Here is a 25,870-nt window from a genome sequence, read left to right as displayed (position 1 = left end):
AATTTTTTTTTTTTTTTTTTTTTTGTAGAGATGGTCAGGCTGGTCTCAAACTCCTGACCTTAAGTGACCCACCACTTCAGCTTCCCAAATGCTGGGATTATAGGCATGAGCCACCACACCTGGCCCTCAGCTGAATTTTCTATAGAGTTTCAGGAAGGTAAATACAGGTGTGAATGTATTCTGTCTTCGAAAATCCATGCCCCCGCTGCAATGCTCTCATAGTGCATCACCTGCAACTAATCCCCATTGGCTAGGATGACTTACTTTCTATGAATTTTATATTTTAAAAATAATTCTACTTAACAGGGGTCTACCCCCTTGATCCCCAAGTATAATCTGCTCTGCCCTTTTCTTGTCATATTAATGTGAGGTGCAGTGTTTTTTTCCTGGAACCCACTCTGTGACAGTATGTACACTAAAGCCAACACTGAATTGTTTTTAAACAAGGTGGTTTCCACCAAATTTCTCTCCAGCGAAAAAGAAATTTTGGGGTTTGTTTGTCTGAAGTCCTGGCATACAGCACCATCTGGAGGACAATGTGTGTCTTCCCTTTGGGGAAAAAATCTCTAAGACAGAGTGGTTTCCCAACCTGGCTGCAAACTAGCATCATCCTGGGGCACTTAGAAAATGCCAATGTCTAGGCCTACTACACATAAATTAACACTCAGTCTTCTTCGATGGGTCCCAGGCAACTGTAGTTGATAAAGGCATAGGTGTGAGTTAAGGACCACCACTCTAGGACTTGAACCATAGCTGACCTAGACCCAAACTGCCTTCACTTGACAAGTGAATACCCCTGGTTTTTCCCCAAGGTCCGAAGTCACCTCTAAAATGCAGGTGGTTCCAATGTAAATTTTAATGTATTTTCTTTATCTAGAGTAATCCCAAGACAGTAACTAGAAATTTATCAGAGCTCGGTCAAACCTCGATGCTTCCCTGGGTTTCCCAAGGCAATGGAGGTGGGTTCAGCTGAGTTGACTGCCCACGGGGTGGGGGCAGCCATGGAGTCAGGGCTTGGCTCTCAGGCTCTGAGGAGGTTGAGGAACATTGGTCGGGCTGTGCTTCCCATGATGAGTACTGACTTGGCTCTCACTTGCTTCTGGTTCTTCAGTTGCACCCAGGGGCTGGCTGTGCCTCCACTGTGTGTCTCCCTCTGGCCATCTCTCCTCCCTTCTTTCCCACACACAGTCTTCAGCCTCTATTGTCTTCCTGATTTGAAATATTCCATTAAAACCATTTCTGGGCAGGTGCGGTGGCTCACGCCTGTAATCCCAGCACTTTGGGGGGCCGAGGCAGGTGGATCACCTGAGGTCAGGAGTTTGAGAGCAGCCTGGCCAACGTGGTAAAACCCCGGCTCTACTAAAAATACAAAAATTAGCCAGACGTGGTGGCGGGTGCCTGTAATCCCAGTTACTCGGGAGACTGGGGCAGGAGAATTGATCGAACCCAGTGGGGCAGAGGTGCACTGAGTCAAGACTGCACCACCGTACTCTAGCCTGGGCAACAGAGTGAGACTCCATCTCAAAAAAAAAAAAAAAAAAAAAAAGACTAGATGTTTGATACTACAAGAAACTTCCTTGTGACTCCAAAATGAATTTTTTTAAACAGCAGAATAAGGAGAGAAGTTTCATAGAGCTAGTAGTATGGATTATAACATTTTTTTAAACAAACAAATCTTTCCTAAAAGCAGTTTCCCTTCACTGTCTCTAAATCCTGAACATGGCATCTGTGATTCTGCACCCCTGGCTAGGATAGTTTCATCAAGGACTGTTCTCGACAGGGATTTTGTCATCAAGAGAAGAAAGAACAGGACAACGTCAGGATTACAGCTGAAATGCAAACCATCTGCAAACAAAGCCAGTCTTCCATTCCATAGGTGTTCCAACAGAGGAACGAACTTTGTCTCGAGATCCTAATTGCTGAGGCAGTGAGGGGCAGAATTGTCATCACTATAACAAAATTTAGGGAGGGCAGTAAAGACCTACAGCGACAGAACGCATGGGGACTTGGTGCAATGGCAGGGCTAGAGCAGCTCATGAGCAGATGACGCCCCCCCGATTCATGTAACTGGTAGGCAGAATTCACTTTTCTCAGGTTTCTCATTGTTTACAAAATAGGCTTGCCGGGCACTTTACCAAAATGACTTTTTTGTTTTCATTTTTTTTTTTTGCCTTTTAACATAATTTTTTTTAGCTATTATTAATTTTTTATTTTAACCTTTGTGGCTTTTGTGTGAAAACATAGTTGAAAATTCCATTCTATTCCATGTATAGATGTAGATCTCTCATACTCTATACTCTAATCAGGGTAGTTAGCACATCTGTCACCTCAAACATCAATCATTTCTCTGTACTGGGAACGTTCAAGATCCACTCTTCGAATAATAGCTATTTGAAAATATACAAGACATTGTTGCTAATTACAGTCACCCTACAGTGCTATAGAACACCAGAGCTCATTCCTTCTGTCTAGCTCTAATATTCTGTCAACCAATCCCTTTCTATCTCCACCTCCCAGCCAAAGTGTTTTTGCTGATTAAGCTTTTGATATGGAAACCATGAAATTTACTTTCACAAGTAATATAATATACTTACCTTTTCTACTGCTTTTTCATTAATCAATGGGCCCTGAGTAGTTCCTTCCTCAAATCCATTACCTACGTGCAGGTTCTTCTTCATGGCCTCAGCAAATGCCTTCACAAAGGCATCGTGGATGCCCCTTTGCACCAAGAATCGGTTTGAGCAAACACAAGTCTGGACAGGAGACAAAAACAAACCCACACAGTCTGTCAGAAGCTGCAGACCTGACCAGTGAATGTGTGGCTGCTACCGCCTCTCTGTGAAAACACTTCCCTCGGTGGCTGCCATGTGTTCAACCTGCCATTTTCCTCCTCACGTGGGCTTGGCCCCAAAGATAAAAGCACTGAGTCAGCGCATGTTCCCCTCCAATTCCCTCCACAGCGGCTATGCTACACAGCTGCTATGCATCAGTGATTAGTTGGCAATAAGTACCTGTAGACCAAAAAAAGAAAAAAAAAAAGCCACCCAATCCGTGTTTTTTTCAAATGCCTTTGTTTATTTTGTTTCCCCGGGGGGTGGGAAAAGAATCTGCAGTTCTCCTGGGAGACTGTGATGCTGCAGCCTCAGCAGAGGCTAAGAGGAATGTGGACCAACACCAACTTATAGTCTTTTCTTTTTCCGAGACAGGGTCTCGCTCTGTCGCCCAGGCTGGAGTGCAGTAGTGGTGAGTTCACTGCAGCCTTGACCTCCAGGGCTCAAGTGATTCTTGTACCTCAGCCTCCCAAGTAGGTGGGACTATAAGCACTCGCCACCATGCCCAGCTAATTTTTTTTTTTTTTTTTTGGGACGGAGTCTCACTCTGTTGCCCACACTAGAGTGCAGTGGCCGAATCTTGGCTCACTGCAAGCTCTGCCTCCTGGGTTTATGCCATTCTCCTGCCTCAGCCTCCCGAGTAGCTGGGACTACAGGCACCCGCCACTTCGCCCGGCTAGTTTTTTTGTATTTTTTTAGTAGAGACGGGATTTCACCGTGTTAGCCAGGATGGTCTTGATCTCCTGATCTCGTGATCCGCCCGTCTCGGCCTCCCAAAGTGCTGGGATTACAGGCTTGAGCCACCGTGCCCGGCCCCAGCTAATTTAAAAATTTTTTTTGGCTGGGCGCAGTGGCTCATGCCTGTAACCCCAGCACTTTGGGAGGCCGACGTGGGTGGATCACGTAAGGTCAGGAGTTCGAGACTAGCCTGGTCAACATAGTGAAACCTGTCTCTACTAAAAATACAAAAATTAGCTGTAGTCCCAGCTACTCAGGAAGCTGAGGCAAGAAAATCTCTTGAACCCGGGAGGTGGAGGTTGCAGTGAGCTGACATCATGCCACTGCACTCCAGCCTGGGCAACAGAGTGAGACTCTGTTGCAAAATAAATAAATAAATAAATAAATAAATAAATAAATAAATAAATAAATAAAATGAAAAATAAAAATGTAGAGACAGTCTCACTCTGTTGCCCAGGCTGATCTCCAACTCCTGGGCTCAAGTGATCCTCCTGCCTTGGCCTCCCAAAATGCTGGGATTACAGTTATGAGCCACCATACCTGTCCCCAAGTTGTAGCCTTATAGTGTTACTGATGGTAACATATATTGACATTTTGTGTTTATGAAGGAAAATATACCTATTTCTGACCAAACCAAGCTTATTCAGGTTATGTGGAAGGGAAAAACTTAATTACCAAAGGCCAAAGCAAGGATGAAAATTATTTGATAGAGAATATCATACAACATTTTATAGTTTTTTACAATATAACCTTTCGGGGATATTTACTCTGTTTCTAGAATGCACTTAAAATTACATATTGATGGTACTTTTAAGATGAAATGCTTAAGAATATTTAAGAAGGCAGGATCCTGGCAGCAGCTTGGATAGAACTGGAAGACAGGATCCTTGGCTCAGAGTCCCAGCTCCTCAGCAGATCTGACACTGTGGCCCGAATATGTCTGATCTCAAGTCACTTTTTCCTTCTAGAGTTTCATTTCCTCATCTGTAAAATGCAACGTTTGTAGAGCTGATAACTGTGAAAGTCCCTGACAGATCAAATATTCCAGGATTTCCTAGGAAGACATGAGCTCAGGCCTCTGGTCTCCCAGGACAGCCCCGTTACTCCTCCAAAACACTGCTGGCGTGGGCCTGTGCCCTGTACAGGGCACCTCTGATGCTCCCTCCATCTCGGGACAGCGAGGCCCCACTGGGTCATAGCAGGCAGCAGGGGTTTGAGTTTTTCCAGCCACCACCCTCCTCAACATTTTCTTACTTTCTTTCCCTTGGCCTCAGAGACCCCAATTGTTCAAGGCTGTTCTGTGTCTGAGATGATTATATCTGTTCAGTAGAAAAGAGATCAATGAAAGAAAACTATAAAAATAACCAGATTAAAAGGGTAGGGGAAAGAAGAAAACAGAGAACAATTTGACTAAAGGACATCTGCTGTTCAGAAAATTCTTTGAAGCCAGGGACTGCAACTTATTTTGGGGGGGCCCCTCTGAGTCTAGTATAGTCCCTGGTTAAAAAAAAAAAAAAAAAAAAAAAAAGTCAGGCATATACTAAATATTTGCTGACAGAGTCAATGAATAAAGAATGAATAGTGGAAGGAACCCAAAAGTAGTTTCCTTCTGGGATTTAAGGCAGTAGAGGTGGTGGGATCTTTGTAACACACACACACACACACACACACACACACACACACAGGCACACACACACAACCTGAAATACTCTTCAGGACTCACCTGTCCAGTGTTCCTAAATTTAGATGCCAGGGCCCCTGCTACAGCCTGGTCCACGTTGGCACTGTCAAATACTATAAATGGAGCAAGGCCTCCCAGCTCCATGGAGACCCTTTTCACAGAGTTTGCTGCATGGTGCAACAGGATCTGCGAGCAGAGGAGAGAATGCTGTGAGCACAGAAATCCACTACCAGGATTGTTATAAGCCTTTGTTTAAAAAAATTACCAGACGGTGAAAAAAGCAAGGTGCACAGTGGTGTACATGGGATAACTCTTTGCATAAGAAAAGGGAGAAATGAGAATATGTATTTACATTTGCTTGTATTTGATAAAGAAACATTGGGAAGAGGCTGGGTGTGGTAGTGTGCACCTGTAATCCCAGCACTTTAGGAGGCTGAAGTGGGAGGATTACTTGAGGCCAGGGGTTCTAGACCAGCCTGGGCAACATAGTGAGACTCCATTTCAAAAATTAAATAAATAAATAAATTAGTAAAATAAACGCTGAGACGACAAGACACAAAAAGTCATTACTTATAGAAAGAGGGAGGGAGTCAGCATTGGGGTGAGGGTGAGACTTGTCATGGCAAACATTAATACTGTCTTAATTTTCGAACCATATAAGTAAGCGTATTATCTATCCAAAACAATTATATGATGGGCTTAAAAATCATAGAGATAAGGTAATAAAATCACCTAGAATCCCACAATCCATAGCTTACACTGATAACATTTTAAAGTACATCCATTTAGAATTTAGCCATGCAGGTTCATGTACATGTACATCTAAAAAAAAAAAAAAAAAAAGGATGGTATAATTATATAATTACACAGTTTTGTAACCTGCTTTATCTTCCTAATGAATCACATATTTGGGACGTCTATCTTAAAATTCTCATAACATTTTATACCTTGCTCCTTTAATGTAACATTATAATGTGAAGATCCTCGTATGTCAGCACATACGTTTCTGGAACTTTGTCTATTTTTTATTATTATTATCATCGAGATGGAGTCTCACTCTGTTGCCCAGGCTGTAGTGCAGTTGTGCCATCTCCAGTTACTGCAACCTCCATCTTCTGGGTTCAAGCGATTCTTCTGCCTCAGCCTCTTGAGTGCTGGGATTACAGACATGTGCCACCACACTTGGCTAATTTTTGTATTTTTAGTAGAGATGGGGTTTTGCCATGTTGGCCAGGCTGGTCTTAAACTCCTGACCTCAAGTGATCTGTCTGCCTCTGCCTCCCAAAGTGCTGGGATTATAGGTGTGAGCCACTGTGCCTGGCCTAGAACATTCCTTTAGATGCGTACATCGTATTCTACTGCATGGCTTTTCTGTAATTTATTTATTCAGGCCCCATCTGTTGGACATTTAGATTGTTTCCATCCTTGCTGTTAAAAAAATGCTGTGGATTGCGCCACTGCACTCCAGCCTGGGCGACAGAGCAAGACTCTGTCTCAAAAAACAAACAAAACGAAACAAAACAAAACAAAACAAAACGCTGTGATTATTCTGTCAGGATGAACATGTAGAATCGCTAGCTCAATGTATAATCGTAAGGCTTCTGGTACATACAGCTATTCTAGTTTAAATATCCAGTAAGAGATTTCATAGCCTAAGAAGCTGCTCAGGGATGTTTAAATGATTAATTACGGATAGTAGGTCTTTGTCTAGTCATGGCTGCAGGGAAGATGGGACCACACTTGAGACGGTTCGAGTGAAACAGACCGTGTTCACAAGCCCAAGGTGGCTCTAGCGTTGCCCCCCAAGTGTTGTACATTCTGAGGTCATGAGTTTTGTGACAGGGTTCTTGGTAAAAACACAGAATGGCTGGAAAGCTGGGCCTGTGTGGGTCCTATGTATGTGTCCGTATGTTAATATTCCAGCTATCAAATGGTAGTAACAATCTTCTCTGAAACATTACTGTTCAACAAAGTAGTTCAAGTTTTAAGACTATACATATTTTTTATTGGATGCAACATAACCATTTAAAATTTTTTTTTATGTTTTTATTGTAAAATTTTTAAGAAATGTCATTGACTGTTCCTGGATTTGCTTCAGTGCAAAATGATTCTCACTGTTGCGTCACTCCATTTTGCCTCCACCTGGCCTTGAGCATAGGTCCTGTCTCTGGTGTCTGTCCCTCCACCTGCGCTGGCTCTGTGTCCTCTGACAGTGTCCTCTCCCCACTCAGTCTCTGCTTTTCCAGGCAGGCGGCTTGCCCTGGCCACTGGGTATGGCATAAACTCCTGTGATGTCTTAATGAATCTTTTCAGCTCCAGTTCCCATGGGCTGACCTCAGGGCCTCAGCTTCCAAAGACAGCATGTGATTGGCCTGGCCTACCTTTCTTTCTTTATCTTTTTTTTTGAGTTTAGGAGTGGAAGTTTAATAGGCATAAGAGAGAGAAAGAAACAGAAAGGCAAACAGCTCTCTGTCTTCTCTAGTGAAGGAGAGGGGACTTCCGAGAGGAAAAGGCCCTGACCCAGCCCACCCTTCTATGCCAGGCTACTTGTCCTAGATCACTGGCCAGCCCACAATTTATGTTTCGCTCAAGTTAATGACCACTCATGGTTCAGTTCTCTGAACAGAGGAAGAGACGAGGTATCATGTGCTTTAAAACCTGGCTGCTGTCCTCTCAGTGGGGTCCTGGGAGGGGTGGCCCCCCTAGAAAGAAGCAAGGGCAGGGCAGGCATCCCTAGAACAGGCTCGCTGTGTATGCCTCAGTTACAAGAAAAGGTTCTCCACCCCAGGACCAGCAGCTGAGCCACTAATCTCTGAAGACCAGCTCAGCAGAGGTGCTTGCTATATGCATTAATTATCCTTTTAGCTATATTTGTCACATTTCCCATTCAGTCACTTGAGGTCCATCACTGTCCTAGGTAAAGAGGAGCAAAGCTGGACTTGGCAGGGTCATGGCTGATATTTTCCTGGAGCCCTGTTAGATGAGGATAGTTTGCTGAGAAAACTGAGTTGCTGCCCTTCGCCCAGTATCCTGGGAATTTCTCTGGCTTGAACGACGAAGGATGTACAACCCTTTCTCCCAGGCTTCCCTCTTTTTTCTAACTACTTCGTAGTAACATTTGAATCCCTCTGCAGGTAAGTTTGCATTGTAAGACCCACTGATCAGGGCATAGCAGTGTATGGATCTAAAAATTCCCATTCCTATTATGAATGAATGGTAGGATTCCAAAGCACTACTCCCGGAGTATGAGTTTATAGCATGACAAAAGTGATTATGACTGGGAGGCATTAAAATTACATTATTCCAGCCGGGCACACTGGCTCACACCTATAATCCCAGCACTTTGGGAGGCCCCTAAGGAGGGAGGATCACTTGAGGCCAGGAGTTCCAGATGGGCCTGACCAACATGGCAAAACCCCATCTCTACAGAAAATACAAAAATTAGCCAGGCGTAGTGGCACATGCCTGTAATCCTAGCTACTCAAGAGTCTGAGGCACGAGAATCACTTGAACCCAGGAAGTGGAGGTTACAGTGAGCCGAGATCATGCCACTGCACTCCAGCCTGGGCAACAGGGCAACTGTCTCAAAAAAAAAAAAAAAAAATTAAATTATTCCCTCATGCTTCTCATGGTTTCTAAAATGACCACAGATGCACAAAATCTTTGAAATTAGACTTTTTAATTTTTATTATTTTTTGAGGCAGGGTCTCACTCTTATTGCCCAGGCTGGAGTGCAGTGACATGATCACAACTCACTGCAGCCTCGACCTCCTAGGCTCAGGTGATCCTCTCACCTCAGCCTCCCAAGTAGCTGGGACTACAGGTGTGTGCCACTAAGCCCAGCTAATTTTTTTTTTTGTAGAGACAGGGTTTCACCATGTTGTCTAGGTTAGTCTTGAACTCCTTGGGCTCAAGCAATCCTCCTGCCTTGGCCTCTCAAAGTGTGAGGATTACAGGTGTCAGCTAGCACACCTGGGCAGATTTATATTATTTTTTATCTGTTATGTGTTTATGGACATGAATACTATGAGTACAGATACATATATGTGTATATGTATATGTAAACTAGTAGAAAAAAAGCACACCATCTGAAGAGAAACACCATAAACAAAAACTTTTGTTCTACCTTGATTTTTTCTCTTTTGGACATTTTAAAAATTATTTATTATTTTTTAATTTCTTAACTTTTTTTTTGAGACGGAGTCTCGCTCTGTCACCTAGGCTGAAGTGCAGTGGCGCGATCTCAGCTCACCTCACTGCAAGCTCCGCCTCCCGGGTTCACGCCATTCTCCCATCTTAGCCTCCCAAGTAGCTGGGACTACAGGCACCCACCACCACGCCAGCGAATGTTTTGTATTTTTAGTACAGACAGGGTTTCACCGTGTTAGCCAGGATGGTCTTGATCTCCTGACCTTGTGATCCGCCCACCTCAGCCTCCCAAAGTGTTGGGATTACAGGCATGAGCCACCACACCTGGCCCTCTTTTGGATATTTAAAAGGATAAATAAACATCTACTTACAGGCAAACGCATTAAGTGTTCAGCAAAGAACATGTCATCATTTAAGGGGAAAAAAACTCAAAGAAAAAGACCTTGTCAATTATCTAAGTACTTTTAGACTAAACACAATTTCTGTTCAATTCAAAAACATCCATTTCAACATTAATTGTGTGTTTCTGGAATCTCTAATTTTACATTATTGAAAGAAACCTGCATTCCAGAATTGAAAAAAATACAAGGGAGAACTTTCACCCACTTCACATACAACAAGTAATGCAAAAATAATGGGACCCTCACTACCCCAATTTCTTTGGTTTTGTCAAGCAGGAACCTATGTCATGCCATAAAGAACTGTCCAAAATATCTCCAGAGGATGGTCAGATATTACTTTATTCAACCAACAGACCTTTTTTTTTGAAACAGAGTCTTGCTCTGTCACCCAGTCTGGAGTGCAGTGGCACAATCTCTGCTCACTGCAACCTCCACCTCCCAGGTTCAAGTGATTCTCATGCCTCAGTCACCTGAGTACCTGGGATTACAGGTGTGTACCACCACACCTGGTTAACTGTTGTACTTTCTGTAGAGACGGGGTTTCACCATGTTGGCCAGGCTCGTCTTGAACTCCTGGCCTCAAGTGATCTGCCCACCTCAGCCTCCCAAAGTGCTGGAATTACAGGCGTGAGCCACCGTGCTTGGCCTGTGACAGAGCTTTTAACACTGTGCTGGAAATCTTTCCAAAATTGGTGATCAGGATGAAATAGTATTTTTATAACCTATCAAGATAAAATATTAGAAAGATATTTGTTTTCTTTGAAACTTGAGTCACATACCTTTCCTGTAGTTGTTGAACCAGTAAAGGAAATTTTGGACACCAGGGGATCAGTACAAATTGCCTCCCCTACTTCCTTGGCATTCTTTCTAGAACAGGGAATAACATTGTATACACCTGGAGGAATTCCAGCCTGGCTTGCAAGCTATAAACAGAAACAGCAAACATGTGGCAACAATTTACTAAACTGAAAAAAAAAAAGAAAAGAGAAATAAATCATTCAAGGCTACTATGAATACCTTTACTTGCATAAACTAGAAAACCTAGAGGAGATGGATAAATTCCTGGAAATAAACAAGCCTCCTAGCTTAAATCAGGAAGAACAAGATACCCCAAGCAGACCAATAACAAGCAGCAAGACTGAAATGGTAATAAAACAATTACCAACCAAAAAAAGTTCAGGACCAGACAGATTCATAGCAGAATTCTACTAGGCATTCAAAGAAGAATTGGTACCAATCCTATTGACACTATTCCACAAGATAGAGAAAGAGGGAATGCTCCCTAAATCATTCTATGAAGCCAGTATCGCCCTGGCTTCATAGGAAGGACAAAACCAAGGAAAGGACATAACCCAAAAGGAAAACTACAGACCAATACCTCTGTTGGACATAGATGCAAAAATCCGTAACAAAATACTAGCTAACACATCCAAATCCAACAACACATCAAAAAGAGAATCCACCATGCCCAGCTAATTTTTGTATTTTTTGTAGAGACGGGGTTTCACCGTGTTGGCCAGATGGTCTCGATCTCTTGACCTTGTGATCCACCCACCTCAGCCTCCCAAAGTGCTGGGATTACAGGCGTTAGCCACTGCACCTGGCCTGGAGACTATCATTCTGAGTTAAGTAACTCAGGAATGGAAAACTAAACATAATATGTTCTCACTCATAAGTGGGAGCTAAGCTGTGAGGAAGCAAAGGCATAAGAATGACACAATGAACTTTGGGAACTCAGGGAGAAAGGGTGGGAAGGGGGCAAGGGATAAAAGACTACAAATTGTGTGCAGTGTATGCTGCTCAGGTGATGGGTACACCAAAATCTCACAAATCACCACTAAAGAACTTAATCATGTTAATCAAATACCACCTGTTCCCCAATAACCAATGGAAATAAAAATTAAAAAATAAAATAAAATCAGACATTTTGTACCCATAAAAAAAAGAAAGCTACTTTTAAAAATTAGGGAAAAGATGAAAAAGATAAAAGAGAAAGTGACAAAAAAGATTCAACTCATGGATAATAGGAGTCCCTAAAGGAGTAAAACCAAACCAATGGTGAGGAACAAATCCTGAAAACTTTATAGAGATATAAAACAAAAAGGCTGGAAACTACGTACTGAAAGAGCACACTGCATACCTAGAGTATGGACTCAAAGCAATCATCACAAAGACATATTCTAGTGACATTACTGGTCTTTAAAGGGGGAAAAAAAACAAATCGAACCCTTTTGTGGATCTAGGCAAAAAAAACCCAAAAAAACAAAAACAAGTTAACTTATAAAGGCAAGAAACTTAGGTTACTGTCTGAATTTTCAAGAGCAACACTTTATATCAGAAGAAAATGGAGAATATAGTTAAGATAATCAAGTAAAAAAAAAATGTGAGCCAAGGATTTTATACCTAGCAAAACTGATTTATAAGCACAATAGGCCCAGACTACTGACAACATTTAAGAAGGGAAAATATTATTCCCACAAGCCCTTCCTAAGGAATCTACTACAGACTGAGGTTGTGATCACCAAATGTCTAGAGAGACACTGGCATAAGCACTGGTGGTGAGCATAAACATACAGCTGCTTGTTGAACTAAGTCTAAAGGAGGGTTAAACTGGAGAGAATAGAGCATGTAATGGTTGTAGCCTTGCAATGCAGGTGCAGTGTAACTATCTTAAAATACAGAGAAATGTTTATAGCCAAGATGGATTAAGGAGACAAGACAACTAAATGTAATGTGATATCCTGGACCAGATCCTGAAACAGAAAAAAGGAGACTAGGTACAGACTAATAAAATCTGAGAATGGATTTTAAAGTATGGACTTTAGTTAATAACAGTGTATCGCTATTCATTCATTAATTGTAACAAATATACTATACTAATGTAAGCTGCTAGTAATAGGAGAAATTGAGTGTAGGATATGTGGGAAAATACCCCATCTCTGCGATTTTTTCTGTAAATGTAAAACTATTCTAAAATAAAAGTTTATTACTAAAAATGAGAATGGAAAGAGAAAATACCAAAAAAGTAAACCATTTTCAATAGGCACATTGGTGATATTAAAATTAATATTTTTAAAAAATAAAATTAATATTCAGAAGCTGTTGTTCTGTGTAATGAGTACATATGGAATATTAATTTAGTAATTTCCTGAGTCTTTAGAAACCAGGAAAGAGGCCAGGTGCGATGGCTCATGCCTGTAATCCCAGCACTTTGGGAGGCTAAGGTGGGTGGATCATGAGGTCAGGAGTTCAAGACCAGTCTGGCCAAATGGTGAAACCCCGTCTCTACTAAAAATACAAAAATTAGCTGGGTGTGGTGGTGGGCATCTGTAATCCCAGCTACTCGGGAGGCTGAGGCAGAGAACTGCTTGAACCTGGGAGGCAGAGGTTGCAGTGAGCCGAGATAGCGCACTGCACTTCAGCCTGGGTGACAGAGCAAGACTCTGTCTCAAAAAAAAAAAAAAGAAAAAAGAAACCAGGAAAGACAGAGATGCAGATATAATATAAAAGAAGTTAAGTAAAAAGTCTACAGGACTGAATTTGAATTGGAAGTTTCTGTAGGAATTTCTGTAGCATTTTATTGTGTATATACATGTGTGTACACATATATGTATATCTCCTAGCCCTGCCCACTGAAAAGGCCTACAAATAGTGATAGGGTAGGTGGTTTTAGGTGTAATGGGGGAAAAAGCAAAGCAGAGAAGGGGATCAGGAGCATCAGAGTGGGAGGTTGTGATTGATTTTTGAGACAGTCTCACTGTCACCCAGGCTGTAGTGCAGTGACACGATCTCAGCTCACTGCAATCTCTGCCCCCAGGGTTCAAGCGATTCTCCCGCCTCAGCCTCCTGAGTAGCTGGGATTACAGGCACGTGCCACCGCGCCCAGCTAATTTTGTATTTTTAGTAGAGACAGGGTTTCAGCATGTTGACCAGGCTGGTCTCGAACTCCTGACCTCAAGTATCTGCCCACCTCAGCCTCCCAAAGTTCTGGGATTATAGGTGTGAGCCACCACACCCAGCCAAGTTGTGATTTTTAGACAGGGTGGCATTTGAGTGAAGATGTGAAGAAGCAAGTCATAGGGGTATCTGGGGGAGAGCGCTCCAGACAGAGGGAAAGTATAAAGTTTGAGTGGAGGGCAAGGCTGGTGGGGTCTGGAAAGCAGCAGGGGCCAGAGTGGTCCAAGCAGATGAATGAAGAGTGAGGGGCTCCAGCGTGATGGACAAGGTCAGAGGCATACTGGGGGGTGGGAAGTGACATCTTATAGGACCTTGAAAGCCACTAAGGAATCTGGACTTTACTCTGAGTGACACAAGAGGCCACTTGAGGTTTTCAAACAAAAGAATAAGATCTAATGGAATGCAGGTTGAACTGGGAATGGGAATGGTAAATAAGAAGTTTCCTAAATGTGAGAAACATCCATGTTTAAGTGCCTATTTCATGATGATGATGGATAGATACCAATTTTACAGTAGGCTGAAAATACATGGCCTGCAGATGTCAGAAAATCCCTCATCCATTTTTTTTCCCCCAAAAGAGCTAGAGCTGACTTAAAATAAATGCCAGTAGATTAAAACACCACACCATGCATCAGGAGACATAAGCAAAGAAGTAGGCTCCAAAATTGCTTCTTTCTGTCCCAGATAAACATTAATTTTTGGACTTTGTCTGCTCTGTACAAACACAGGGAGAGCGGCTCACCTCAGCCAGGGCCAGGGCGGAGAAGGGCGTGTCTTCGGCAGGCTTCACCACCACGGTACAGCCGGCTGCCAGGGCGGCCCCCACCTTCCGGGTGATCATGGCACTGGGGAAATTCCACTGGGGTTAGAAGAGCAGAGGAAGTATATGAGAGGAAGGACCGCCTCATTAGTGCAAAGGAAGGCAGGTTGGGAAGTCAGTGAACAAATTCCATTGCACAACTGATTGACAAACCCATTTGGCTGCACAGGTGAGCTCTCAGAACACCTGACCCCCTGCCAACTTGAGGGACTCTGAGATAAAGGCTCATGAAGATAGGAAATATTTTTGGAATTGAACACAGTAAAAAATGAGTTAGACCAGGGGTCTGCCAACTTTTTCTGTGAAGAGCCGAATCATAAATTTTTTAGGCTTTGTAGAATGTATAGTTTCTATGGCAATTACTCAACTCTGCAGCTGTATTGTGAAAACCACCACAGATAGTAGGTGTATGAATGGGTGTGACTGTGTCCCAATAAAACTTTATTTACAAACATAGGTAGTGGGCTGGATTTGGCCTGAGGCCCATGGGAGTAAATATTAGCAATGGTTTTGAAAATGGCAGATGATTTATTACTTCCTTCCACATACATATTTATAGATGCCTATAGACATACCTATAATAACAGTATTTTATTTTGAAAAACGCTATTATATAGTACTTACTCTGTATCAGGTATTTTTCTAAGTACTTCAAAATTAAAATTAATTAAATCCTTATCACAACCCAATGAGGTTGATATTAACCTCATTTGCAAGTTCGAGAAAATCTGGCCACGGTTGCACAGTTAGTAAATAGTAACGTTCAAGTCAAACCTAGTCCATCTAGGCAATCAGGGGGATTCTGTCAGTAACTACGCTGAGCAGGAAAAGCACAGACATCTCGAGACCAGCTGACAGATACAGGAGAGAAGTTAACGTGGGACTTAGTAGAAGGCAGGACCCAGAGGGAAAGCTGGGTGTTCCACAAATATACTGCAGCCCCATCCAGGCAGATGTGATACCTTATTTCTTAGCCTTTCTATCTCTAGAACCTGGCCCAATGCCTGCTGGTGGGTCCACACATGCTTTGCTATTGATGATAACCATCAATTAAGCATAACACTTTTTTCCCAAACTATGGCAAGTTTAAAAATGTGTCATATCTTAAGTCTTTTTAAACATAATAAATACCGGAAGATCTTTTCAGAGGTGCTAGGCAATGCCAGGAAGAAGCCTCCAGGCCAAGTCAGAAGAGCCCCTGGGTCCTCCTGCGGCGCATCCCACTTTTGCAGGCATTAGAAATGCATCCTTTCACTCGTTGCCACCACACCTAACATCATCAGAAGACCAGGAAACACACTTCCACATCCAGCAAAAGTATCAGGAAACCAGGAACAGGTGACAAAACTAACAGGATAAGCACACCTGCTCAGGCGGAAGAATGAATTCTTTCCCAACTCCCTATCCAATCTCCCACCCTAGGATCTTGCTGATCTCACTGTCACCTACCGGGGTGATGACTGCAGCCACGCCTACGGGCTGCTTGAGGACCAGGGCCCGCTTGTCCTTTGCTGGGGTGTAGATAATGTCTCCGTAAACACGGCGGGCTTCCTCAGAGAACCACTCTAGGAAAAAGGCGGAATAGAGAATTTCTCCATGTGCCTCCTTCAGTGGCTTTCCCTAAATTAAACCAGAAAAGAACCCACATATTACCTTCGGATAATAAAAGCATGGCTCTGTGTTCCTAAATTCTTCAAGGTGCAAGAAGAGTAGAAAAGTCTCCTACAATGATAGCCAACAGTGGGGAAGATTTCTGACTTTGGCGTGAGTTTTAAAAAGCAGAAAAAAAGCAGAATTACAATGACGACTGTATCACCCTAAACCACAAGTGTCATTTGCATTCTCAATATGTTTACAAATTAGGAAAATTTTCCTCCCTTCAATATCTTCTAAGTATTGTAACCATGATATGAAATAATTTATTACATCTATGAAAGAAGTATTGGTATATTTTAAAATGTACAAAAACAATATTAAAAAAACAACCAAAACAGTACCATGAAAAAAACATCAGAATGGTGAAACAGCAGTTATGCATATAGTTGCACACAAAATCTATTTTTGGATACTATTAAAGAATAAACTAGAACATATGAATTTTATTTTAGCAAATCTAAGTACCCTGGCACAATAATGATTTGACATTTGATCAGTAGAGAAGGAACCACATATTCTTTAGCTACAGCCAGCAGTGATGCGAAGTCAGGGGCTTCCCCAAGTGAATTCCTGGAGAATTTCTCAGTGCACCAAGTCAGAACCCTGAACTTACACTTTCAGCTGTGATTATTCTGGCAAGGTCATCCTTATTTTGTATCATTAAATTGTACCACTTTCGAAGTAATGAACTCCTCTCCTGCAAAAGAAATAACAAGGCAGAAAAGTAATAAAATGCCAAGTGTAACACAGAATGCTAAATAAAATTCAATATCCTAAAATATTAGCTGTATGGTCTCATTCTCCTTAACTGTGATGGTTAATTTTATGTGTAAATTTGACTGGGTTCAAGGAGCCCCAGAGAGCTGGTAAAACATTATTTCTGGGTATGTCTGTGAACGTTTTCGGAAGAGATTAGCAGTTGAATCAGGAGACTGAATAAAGAAGATCTGACTTCATAAATTCACGTGGGTATCATCCAATCTGCTGAGGACCTGAAAAGAACAAAGTGGCAGAGGAAGAGCAAATTCACTCTCTGCATGAGCTAGGACATCCATTTCCTCCTGTTGCCAGACACCAGACATTGGCATTCCTGGTACTCAGACTTTTGGACCCAGACTAGAACTCAGATTGGACATATCAGCTTTCTTGGGTCTCCAGCTTGAAGACAGCAGAGGGTGGGACTTCTTAGCATCCACAATCACCTGTGCCAGTCCTTTATAAGAAGTCTCTTCCTATATATCTATGATTCCATATACATATATATAACATTGTTCTCACAGAACACTGGTTCTATTTTTCTGGACAACGCTGAGTAAGATGCTTGGGGAAACATACATTGACCTTCTGTTTTTTTGTTTCTTTGTTTTGGAGACAGGGTCTGGGCTTGGACAATGAGAAGCACACAAACTAAAAAAAAATTAAAAATTTTAAAAAATTTTTAAAAAGAGATAGGGTTTTGTTCTGTAACTCAGGCTGAAGTGCAGTGGTGTCATCATACCTCACTGCAACCTCTGCTTCCTTGGTTCAAGTGATCCTCCCAGCTCAGCCTACTGAGTAGCTGGGACCATAGGCACACACCACCATACCCAGCTATTTTTTTCTTTTAACTCATCTATATCTGTTACAACTTTAAGCAGAATGTGACTCGGGCACTACATTTCCATCCACAATACTGGCTCTGAGTTATTTTTGGATAGCTTTATGATATGCTTAGGTAGGCTTGTAGCTTTGCTTCTCAAACAATACTTTTCTTGGAAAATAAGCCCTGTGGAGAGTTCCTTCCATCAAGTTGCTTCAGTTTAACCTATTTCTAGAGGACTAGTACATGCAGAATTGGCAACTACAGGGGACGAAAAGTTCAAACAGTAGATCCTACAAGATGTAACAAATACTTTTCTAAACATCAAGGTATAGCTCAAGAACACTTCGATAGCAAGATTTGGTCTACTAAGGAATCCAGCTTGATAGCTAAACACTTAGACCACAAAGTTAACATCATGTTATATACATCTTATAACGATTACCTTGATCTGTTAAAATAAGCCAATGTGAAACTAAAAAAGCATTACTAGCTCTGCTTTAGTGCCTAAGGTATCACAGCATCACTTAGAAGTAGAAAGAAATCTTATCTTCCCCTTAAAGTAGTTGTTGTCGTGCCATACAGACTTTTCATGCTAACAGGATCTACAGGATGATCATGCTTAGCTAATTAAAAAGAATTTTCTTTTGTATAGACAAGGTCTCACTATATTGCTCATGCTAACTGACCCTTCTTTGGTGAGTAATAGAGATCCAATTTCAAGTTGCATCTAAAGAGGTGTACTGGGTCATAAATTAAAAAAGAGAAAATAAGTATTGTAGAAACAGCTATTATTGCTTATGGTATATAAGAACAACTTTAATTTTACCATACAAAGGTAGAGTTCCTTACTTTATTATTATTATTTTAGATAGGGTCTTGATCTGACGTCCAGGCTGGAGTGTGGTGGCGCAATCATAGCTCACTGCAACCTCAGACTCCTGGCTTTAAGTGATCCTCCTGCCTTGGCCTCCCAAAGTGCAGAGATTATAATTGTGAGCCACCATGCCTGGCCCATTCTACTTTCTGTCTCTATGAATTTGACAACTCTAGGTACCTCATATAAGTAGAATCATACAGTATTTGCCCTTTTGTGACTGGCTTATTTTACTCAGCATAATGTCTTCAAGTATTGTTCCCTATTATAGTGGCTCGCTGGCAACCTGGATTTGTCCCAGAGACTGACATATAGACTGGGGCATGCATGAGGCATAAGAAAGGGTTTTACACACTTAAGAAGAGGGCCCAGGCACAACAATACGACTTAATACCACTGAAATGTACACTTAAAAATGGTTAAAATGGGCCAGGCACGGTGGCTCATGCCTGTAATCCCAGCACTTTGGGAGGCCGAGGTGGGCAGATTATGAGGTCAGGAGATCGAGACCATCCTGGCTAACATGGTGAAACCCCATATCTACTAAAAAATACAAAAAAAAAATTAGTCGGGCATGGTGGTGGGTGCCTGTAATGTCAACTACTCAGGAGGCTGAGGTAGGAGAATGGCGTGAACCCGGGACACGGAGCTTGCATTGAGCCGAGTTGGCACCACTACATTCCAGCCTGGGCAACAGAGTGAGACTCCGTCTCAAAAAAAAAAAAAAAAAGGTTACAATGGTAAATGTTATGTTATGCATATTTTGCCATAATTTAAAAAATTCCAATGAACAAAAAACAGAGAAAGGGATACACTGGATTATTAACAATATTATGGGACCAGGTGTGGCGGCTCATGCCCATAATCATAACACTTTGGAAGGCTAAGGAGGGAGGGTTGCTTGTGGCCAGGAGTTTGACACTAGTTTGGGCAATGCGGTGAGGTCTGTCTCTATACATACACACAAATTATCTGGGTGTGGTGGTGCATGCCTGTGGTCCCAGCTACTCAGAAGGCGGAGGTGGGAGAATCGCTTGGGCCTGTGAGTTCAAGGCTGCAGTGAGCCATGATAGCATCACTGCATTCCAGCCTGGGCAACAGAGCAAGACCCTGTCAAAAAAAAAAAGAAAAAAGAAAAAAGAAAAAAGATAAAAGGAAGAAATCATTTCTAAAAAAAAAAAAAAAATTAATTCATTCACATAAAACCACTTTAAAAAAGAAAACGAGGAAGGCCTAGAGAATCTAAGCGACCTGGGTGGCCATCAAGGCACTCTAAAGACAGAGCTGCCCAGGCTCTAGCTTCCCACATCTGCACAGGTGTATCCAAAGCCAAGAAGAACCTTCACATTTTGTTTTTTCAGACAGAGTCTCACTCTGTCACCCAGGCTGGAGTGTGGTGGTACCATCTCGGCTCACTGCAACCAACCTCCACCTCCCGGGCTCAAGCAATTTTCAAGCCTCAGCCTCTTGAGTAGCTGGGATTACATACAGGTGCATGCCACAATGCCTGACTAATTTATTTCCTTCCTTCCTTTATTCTTTTTTTTTTTTTTTTTTTTTTGGGACAGTCTGGCTCTGTCCCCCAGGCTGGAGTGCAGTTGGCATGATTTCGGCTCACTGCAAACTCTGCCTCCCGGGTTCAAGCAATTTTCTCTGGCTCAGCCTCCTGAGTAGCTGGGATCACAGGTGCCCGCCACCACACCCAGCTAATTTTTGTATTTTTTAGTAGAGATGGGGTTTGCCATTTTGGCCAGGCTGGACTTGAACTCCTGACCTCAAGTGATCCACCCGCCTTGGCCTCCCAAAGTGCTGGGATTACAAGTGTGAGCCACCATGCCTGGCCAATTTTTGTATTTTTAGTAGATACAGTGTTTCACCACGTTGGACAGGCTGGTCTTGAACCCTCCTGACCTCAGGTGAGCCACCAGCCTTGGCCTCCCAAAGTGCTGGGATTACAGGCGTGAACCACCGTGCCCAGCCTGAACCCCTCCTTTCAAAAAGGAAGTTTCCCTGAGAAGATCCAAGCCCTTGTAAGATGGAAGCTGACCTCACTGTAATGTTCAAGGGGCACAGACATTAGGATGGGTGGTGTGATCTGAACACAGGATGATGCTGCTAGTATCAGCAAGAGGTCCCAACACCAGCCCTGCAGCTGCCAAACAATCACTGACTGAGTAGAAGGCTTTCCAGACCCCTGCAGTGTAACACCATTGTATGGCAGCCTTGATCTTCGTGGGGCCTTGTGGGACTCCAGAATGACGCTAGGGGAACCAGAGCTCAGGCCCTGGTCCACTCCTTTCCTGTGATCTCACCAATCCCATCGCTTTAAGTATATATGCAGTACACACAGGTATGAATTTCACATTTACATTTCTAGCCCAGGGCTCGCTCTCAAACCTCAGACTCATATATCCAACTGCCTACTTTATATCCTCACTTGGGTGTGAACCGACATCTCAGACTCAATACGTCTAAAACTGAACTCTGATGTCTCACCCTAATGCTGTTCCATTCAGCTATCCTCATCCTTCCAATTGCTCAGGCCAAAATCCCTGGAGTCATCACTAACCTCTCTCGTTCACCTACTTCCCATATAATGATCCATCAGAAAATCCAGTGGGGTCTACCTTCCAAATACATCCTTTATGGAATAACTGTTCACTTTGTCCACTGCTACCACCCTGGTTCAAGTCACCGTGGCCTCCCACCTAAATCCATGCAACAACCTCCTAACCTGTCTCTCTGCTTCCGCCACTCTTTTTTTTTTGAGACGGAGTCTCGCTCTGTCGCCCAGGCTGGAGTGCAGTGGCCAGATCTCAGCTCACTGCAAGCTCCGCCTCCCGGGTCTACGCCATTCTCCTGCCTCAGCCTCCCGAGTAGCTGGGACTACAGGCGCCCGCCACCTCGCCCGGCTAGTTTTTTGTATTTTTTTAGTAGAGACGGAGTTTCAACGTTAGCCAGGTTGGTCTCGATCTCCTGACCTCGTGATCCGCCTGTCTCGACCTCCCAAAGTGCTGGGATTACAGGCGTGAGCCACCGAGCCCGGCCCCGCCACTCTTTATCAATTCTCAGCACTCTGGTTAAAGTGGCCTTTCAAAATGTAAATCAGACCATATCTCTGCTTAAAACCCTGACACGGTTCCCCCTTTACTCAAAGTAAAAACCAAGTCCTTAGAATAACTCACAGGTCCTACATGCTCCACCCACTCCTCCCCTTCTCCATATGACCTCCTCTGATACAACTCTTTCCCTTTGCTCAGTCCACACAGGCCTCCTCGCTGTTCTGCAAATGTGTCAGCCATGCTTCTGACTTTGGCTGTAGCTGAATGTCCTTATGAGAGGTGAAGCCATCTGGACTTCCTAGGTCCAGTGGGGACTTGGAAAACTTTTCTGTCTGACAAGAGGATTGTAAAATGCACCAGTCAGCGCTCTGTAAAACGCACCAATCAGCACCCTGTAGCTAGCAAGAAGATTATAAAATGCACCAATCAGCGCTGTGGGGCTAGCAAGGGGATTATAAAATGCACCAATCAGCGCTCTGTAAAAACACACCAATCAGTGCTCTGTAGCTAGCAAGAGGATTGTAAAATACATCAATCAGCGCTCTGTAAAATGCACCAATCAGTACTCTATAAAACGCACCAATCAGCAGGATCCTAAAAGTAGCCAATTGCAGAGAGGACTGAAAAAAGGGCATTCTGATAGGACAGAAACGGAACATGGGAGGGGATAAATAAGGCAATAAAAGTTGGCCACCCCCCACCCACAGCAGCAACAACCTGCTTGGGTCCCCATCCCCACTGTGGAAGCTTTCTTCTTTCACTCTTCACAAATCTTGCTACCGCTCACTCTTTGGGTCCATGCCATCTTTAAGAGCTATAACACTCACCGCAAAGGTCCGTGGCTCCATTCTTGAAGTCAGTGAGGTCACAAACGCACCGGCAGGAACCAACTCTGGACACACTTACTTCCTTTGGCCTTTGTATCTCATGTTCTCAATGAGATCTACCCTGATGTCATAGGCTGAACGGTGCTCCCCGTAAAATTGACATGTTGAAGTCCTAACCCCCCAGTATCTCAGAATGTGAGTGTATTTGGACATAGGGCCTTTAAAAAGGGAATTAAGTTATGATGAGGTCATTCTGGTAGGCCCCAATCCAATCTGACTCTTGTTTTTAAAAGAAAAAATTAGGACACAGACACACACAGAGGAAAGACCATGTGGAGACATACAGGGAAGATTCATTCATATATCCAACTGCTTACTTTACATCCTCACTTGGGTGTGAACAGACAACTCAGACTCAATGAGTCTAAAACTGAGCTCTGACAAGATACAAAGACAAAACTGAGCTCTCTGCAAGCCAAGAAGAGAGGCCTTAGAAGAAACCAACCCTGACAACACCTTGATCTGGGATTTCTACCCTCCAAGGCTGTAAAATGAGAAATGTCTGTTGTTCAGGCCACCCAGTCTCTGGTACTTTGCTATGGCAGCCCTAGCAAAGGAATACACCTGGCCACACTATTGGTGCTGCATCTTGCCCCTTCCCTCTGGCCCGGATCCTCTTCTGCTTCTACCTTTTTTCCCATATTGCACTCAGCACCTCTCACATACTTATTTCCTTAGATATTATGTTTGTTGTTTAGAGTTCTGATCTGTCTTCTGCTCCCCTTCCACCCCATGTAAGCTCCATAAGGGCACAATCTTTCTTTCGTTTACTGATGTATCCCAAACACCTCCAACAGTGCAGGGCATACAGCAGGTGCTCAGTAAACAGCTGATGGATGAATAAGTGCTAACATTATCTCTTGTATGCGTAGGGATCACTGGATGCATTCCTTCAGAGGGAGAGCTTTGAAGGACACGGTAAAAAATTTCACTGCGTTGACTCCAGGTTTAATAATATAATACTTGAAGGAAGAAGAAACTTTCTTAGTTTTCTTCTTACTCTATTCTGCCCCATTTAATGGCCCTCCACCCCTTACTCCCAATTCTCCAGTGTTCTCTATGCAATGGCCAATAGCAGCATTTATCCATTTAGGCTGAAAACCTGGAGAACGGTCCTGGACTTCTCCCTCCCCCTGCACAAAGCCCATATCTTTATACAGCTCTCTCCGTTCCCGATTCCACGATTCTGGCCCAGGGCCCTCACTACCAGCCTTCTTATGGGCCGCTGTAGCAGCCTCCCGCGTGGGCTTCCTGCAGCTGCGGGGGTATTTCAGATACTCTGAAGGGCCACACGTGCTCTCTCATTTCCCTAACACCCCTCCCCTTTCTCCCCGCCCCTCCACGGTTAGGCTTGATGATCATAACACGCAGCAGCTCGCTTGTATTGGGCGCTCGCGTTATGCCTCCCCTACTGGGCAGTGCATACACTTCAAGAGGCTTGAGGGCAGGGGCCGTGTCCCTAGCGCCCGGCACAAAATGGAAGCTCCAAACTTATTTGTTGGTCGTCTCCCTTCTTGTTGCTCTGACTTTCCGCTTTGTATACGCCGGGGAACTGAGCACAGGAGGGAGGCGACGCGGCTGGTTTCGCGTTGGGGCAAAGCCCCCTCTGCTCCCTGCCGTGTCCCCGGCCATCTCCGGCCCCCTGCACCCAGGCGCTCTCACCTTGGCCGAGACCTCTCTCCAGCTGCAGAAAGCCTCGTAGGCAGCGCGCACGGCGGCACGGGCCTCTGACACCCCGCAATCGGCTACCATGCCCAGGACAGCGCCGCTGGCCGGGTCTTGCACCGGGAAGGTGGCGGCGGCCGGGAGCCAACGGCCGCCCACGAAGCTGTCGGTGCGCAGCAGCGCCGCAGAGAGGCCCGCCAGGCCCCCAGCGTAGGCGCGGAGCTGGGCCGGGCCGGGCGCAGGCCCGGGGGCAGGCACCAGGCCGCCGGCGCGGGGGTGGAGGCGGCAGCCTGGAAACGTCGACCCGAGGCGCCGGGCCCCGCAGCTCCGCAGCCAAAAGCAGGTCGCCATGGCCGGGGCAGCGACGGCGACACGAAACAGGCAAGCGGACGCGCGCGCACGGGAACGCAGGGGTCGCGGGGAAGCAAGAGGAGCGAGGAGGCGCCGGAGACGCGCGGGGAAAGCCGGGGAGCTGGCGGAAGGTTGCAGAGCCACAGAGCAGCGCCCTCTCTCCGCGCCTTTCTCGCTGCACCGCCGCGTCGTCCTCTGCACCTTGCCCTGAGCGCCGCGCGGCTTCGCTCCTGGCGCGACCTTCTCCCGGGGGTGGGTTGAGTTGGGGGATGGAGAAGGCTCGCTAGTAGATGCACCTGCGGACTGCTGTCACCTTTTCACTTTTCGGGTGCTCATTTGTCACTAACTGCTCCTGGGCCCCCAACCGCTGCTAGAGACCCACTCTCTCCCCTTAGCATCCCCCAAATTCGGCATCCCTGGAATTTGTGCGCGGTCCATAGAGGCGCTGGTGCCTGCCCTAAATGCCAAGGCCATGATCACACTTCTTCATCGTTGTAGCTCCTGAGCACGTAGGATTGATTGGGAGCGATGGTTCTCTGAGGGGTCGAAGTGTGACCCCGCGTTCTGCTGCCTGCCTGCTTTTCTGGGTGTGTGTCTAGGCATTCTCCTACGGGCGCACCCGATAAATAACAGCGCTTTGGAAATAAACAGACTAGGATCCAAACTCAGCCTGTTGCCGACAAGCTGCGTGACCGACAGGTTAACCTTAGTCCAGTCACTTATAAAATAGAACCGTATCTACCCCATAGGTTTGTTGTGAGATAACGTAAAATGCTCATTACAGTTGCTACATTAAATTCAATAGTGTTCAAAGTCATACTAGCTACCCTAGTCAAGCCACTAGTAAGATTAAAGTTGGGCCACCAACTAGTAAATGGAAGCATTTGTCCAAATAGAATCAACCAAGGTGTAAGTATTGAGCATACTATCCAACCAAGGTATTTGAGCAGCTTTAAACAACATTCTTCATCCGCTCAAAAATTAGACTTGGGCTTAAGACTCTGAAAGCAGCAGGGAAGCTTAAAACCTAAGGAGGATACAAGTAAAAATAGTAGGTGTATGCTGGGAATTTGTGGGTGCAAATGAAGCCCAGCCCTATGCTTTGATTTTAGGTTACTAGTCTCAACATATGTCCCTTTCTCAACTCCTACAGCGTTAAGAGTATCTTGCTAGCTTTCACCTTTTTCTAGGACGTTGACTTTTTTTCTAGGACATT

General features: G+C 44.2%; 1 protein-coding gene across 2 annotated transcripts in view; it reads right to left on the bottom strand.

Moving 5' to 3' along the window:
* Positions 1-24,879, bottom strand: part of ALDH5A1 (aldehyde dehydrogenase 5 family member A1) — a 36,146-nt gene extending 11,267 nt beyond the window's left edge. Inside the window, exons 1-7 of one of the 2 annotated variants that reach the window (XM_025381726.1) lie at positions 24,301-24,879; positions 16,847-16,930; positions 16,027-16,197; positions 14,500-14,616; positions 10,580-10,723; positions 5,293-5,436; positions 2,595-2,753 (exon numbers count right to left, since the gene is read on the bottom strand). In XM_025381726.1, coding sequence (XP_025237511.1) covers positions 2,595-2,753; positions 5,293-5,436; positions 10,580-10,723; positions 14,500-14,616; positions 16,027-16,197; positions 16,847-16,930; positions 24,301-24,654 — 1,173 coding nt within the window. In that variant the 5' untranslated portion in view covers positions 24,655-24,879. The remainder of the gene's footprint in view (positions 1-2,594; positions 2,754-5,292; positions 5,437-10,579; positions 10,724-14,499; positions 14,617-16,026; positions 16,198-16,846; positions 16,931-24,300) is intronic. The other variant, XM_025381727.1, reaches the window with a different exon arrangement.
* Between the last annotated feature and the right edge of the window lie 991 nt (positions 24,880-25,870).

This window comes from Theropithecus gelada, chromosome 4 (genome assembly GCF_003255815.1).
Source record: "Theropithecus gelada isolate Dixy chromosome 4, Tgel_1.0, whole genome shotgun sequence".
Classification (NCBI taxonomy): domain Eukaryota; kingdom Metazoa; phylum Chordata; class Mammalia; order Primates; family Cercopithecidae; genus Theropithecus; species Theropithecus gelada.
This window is presented reverse-complemented; position numbering and strand designations above follow the sequence as displayed.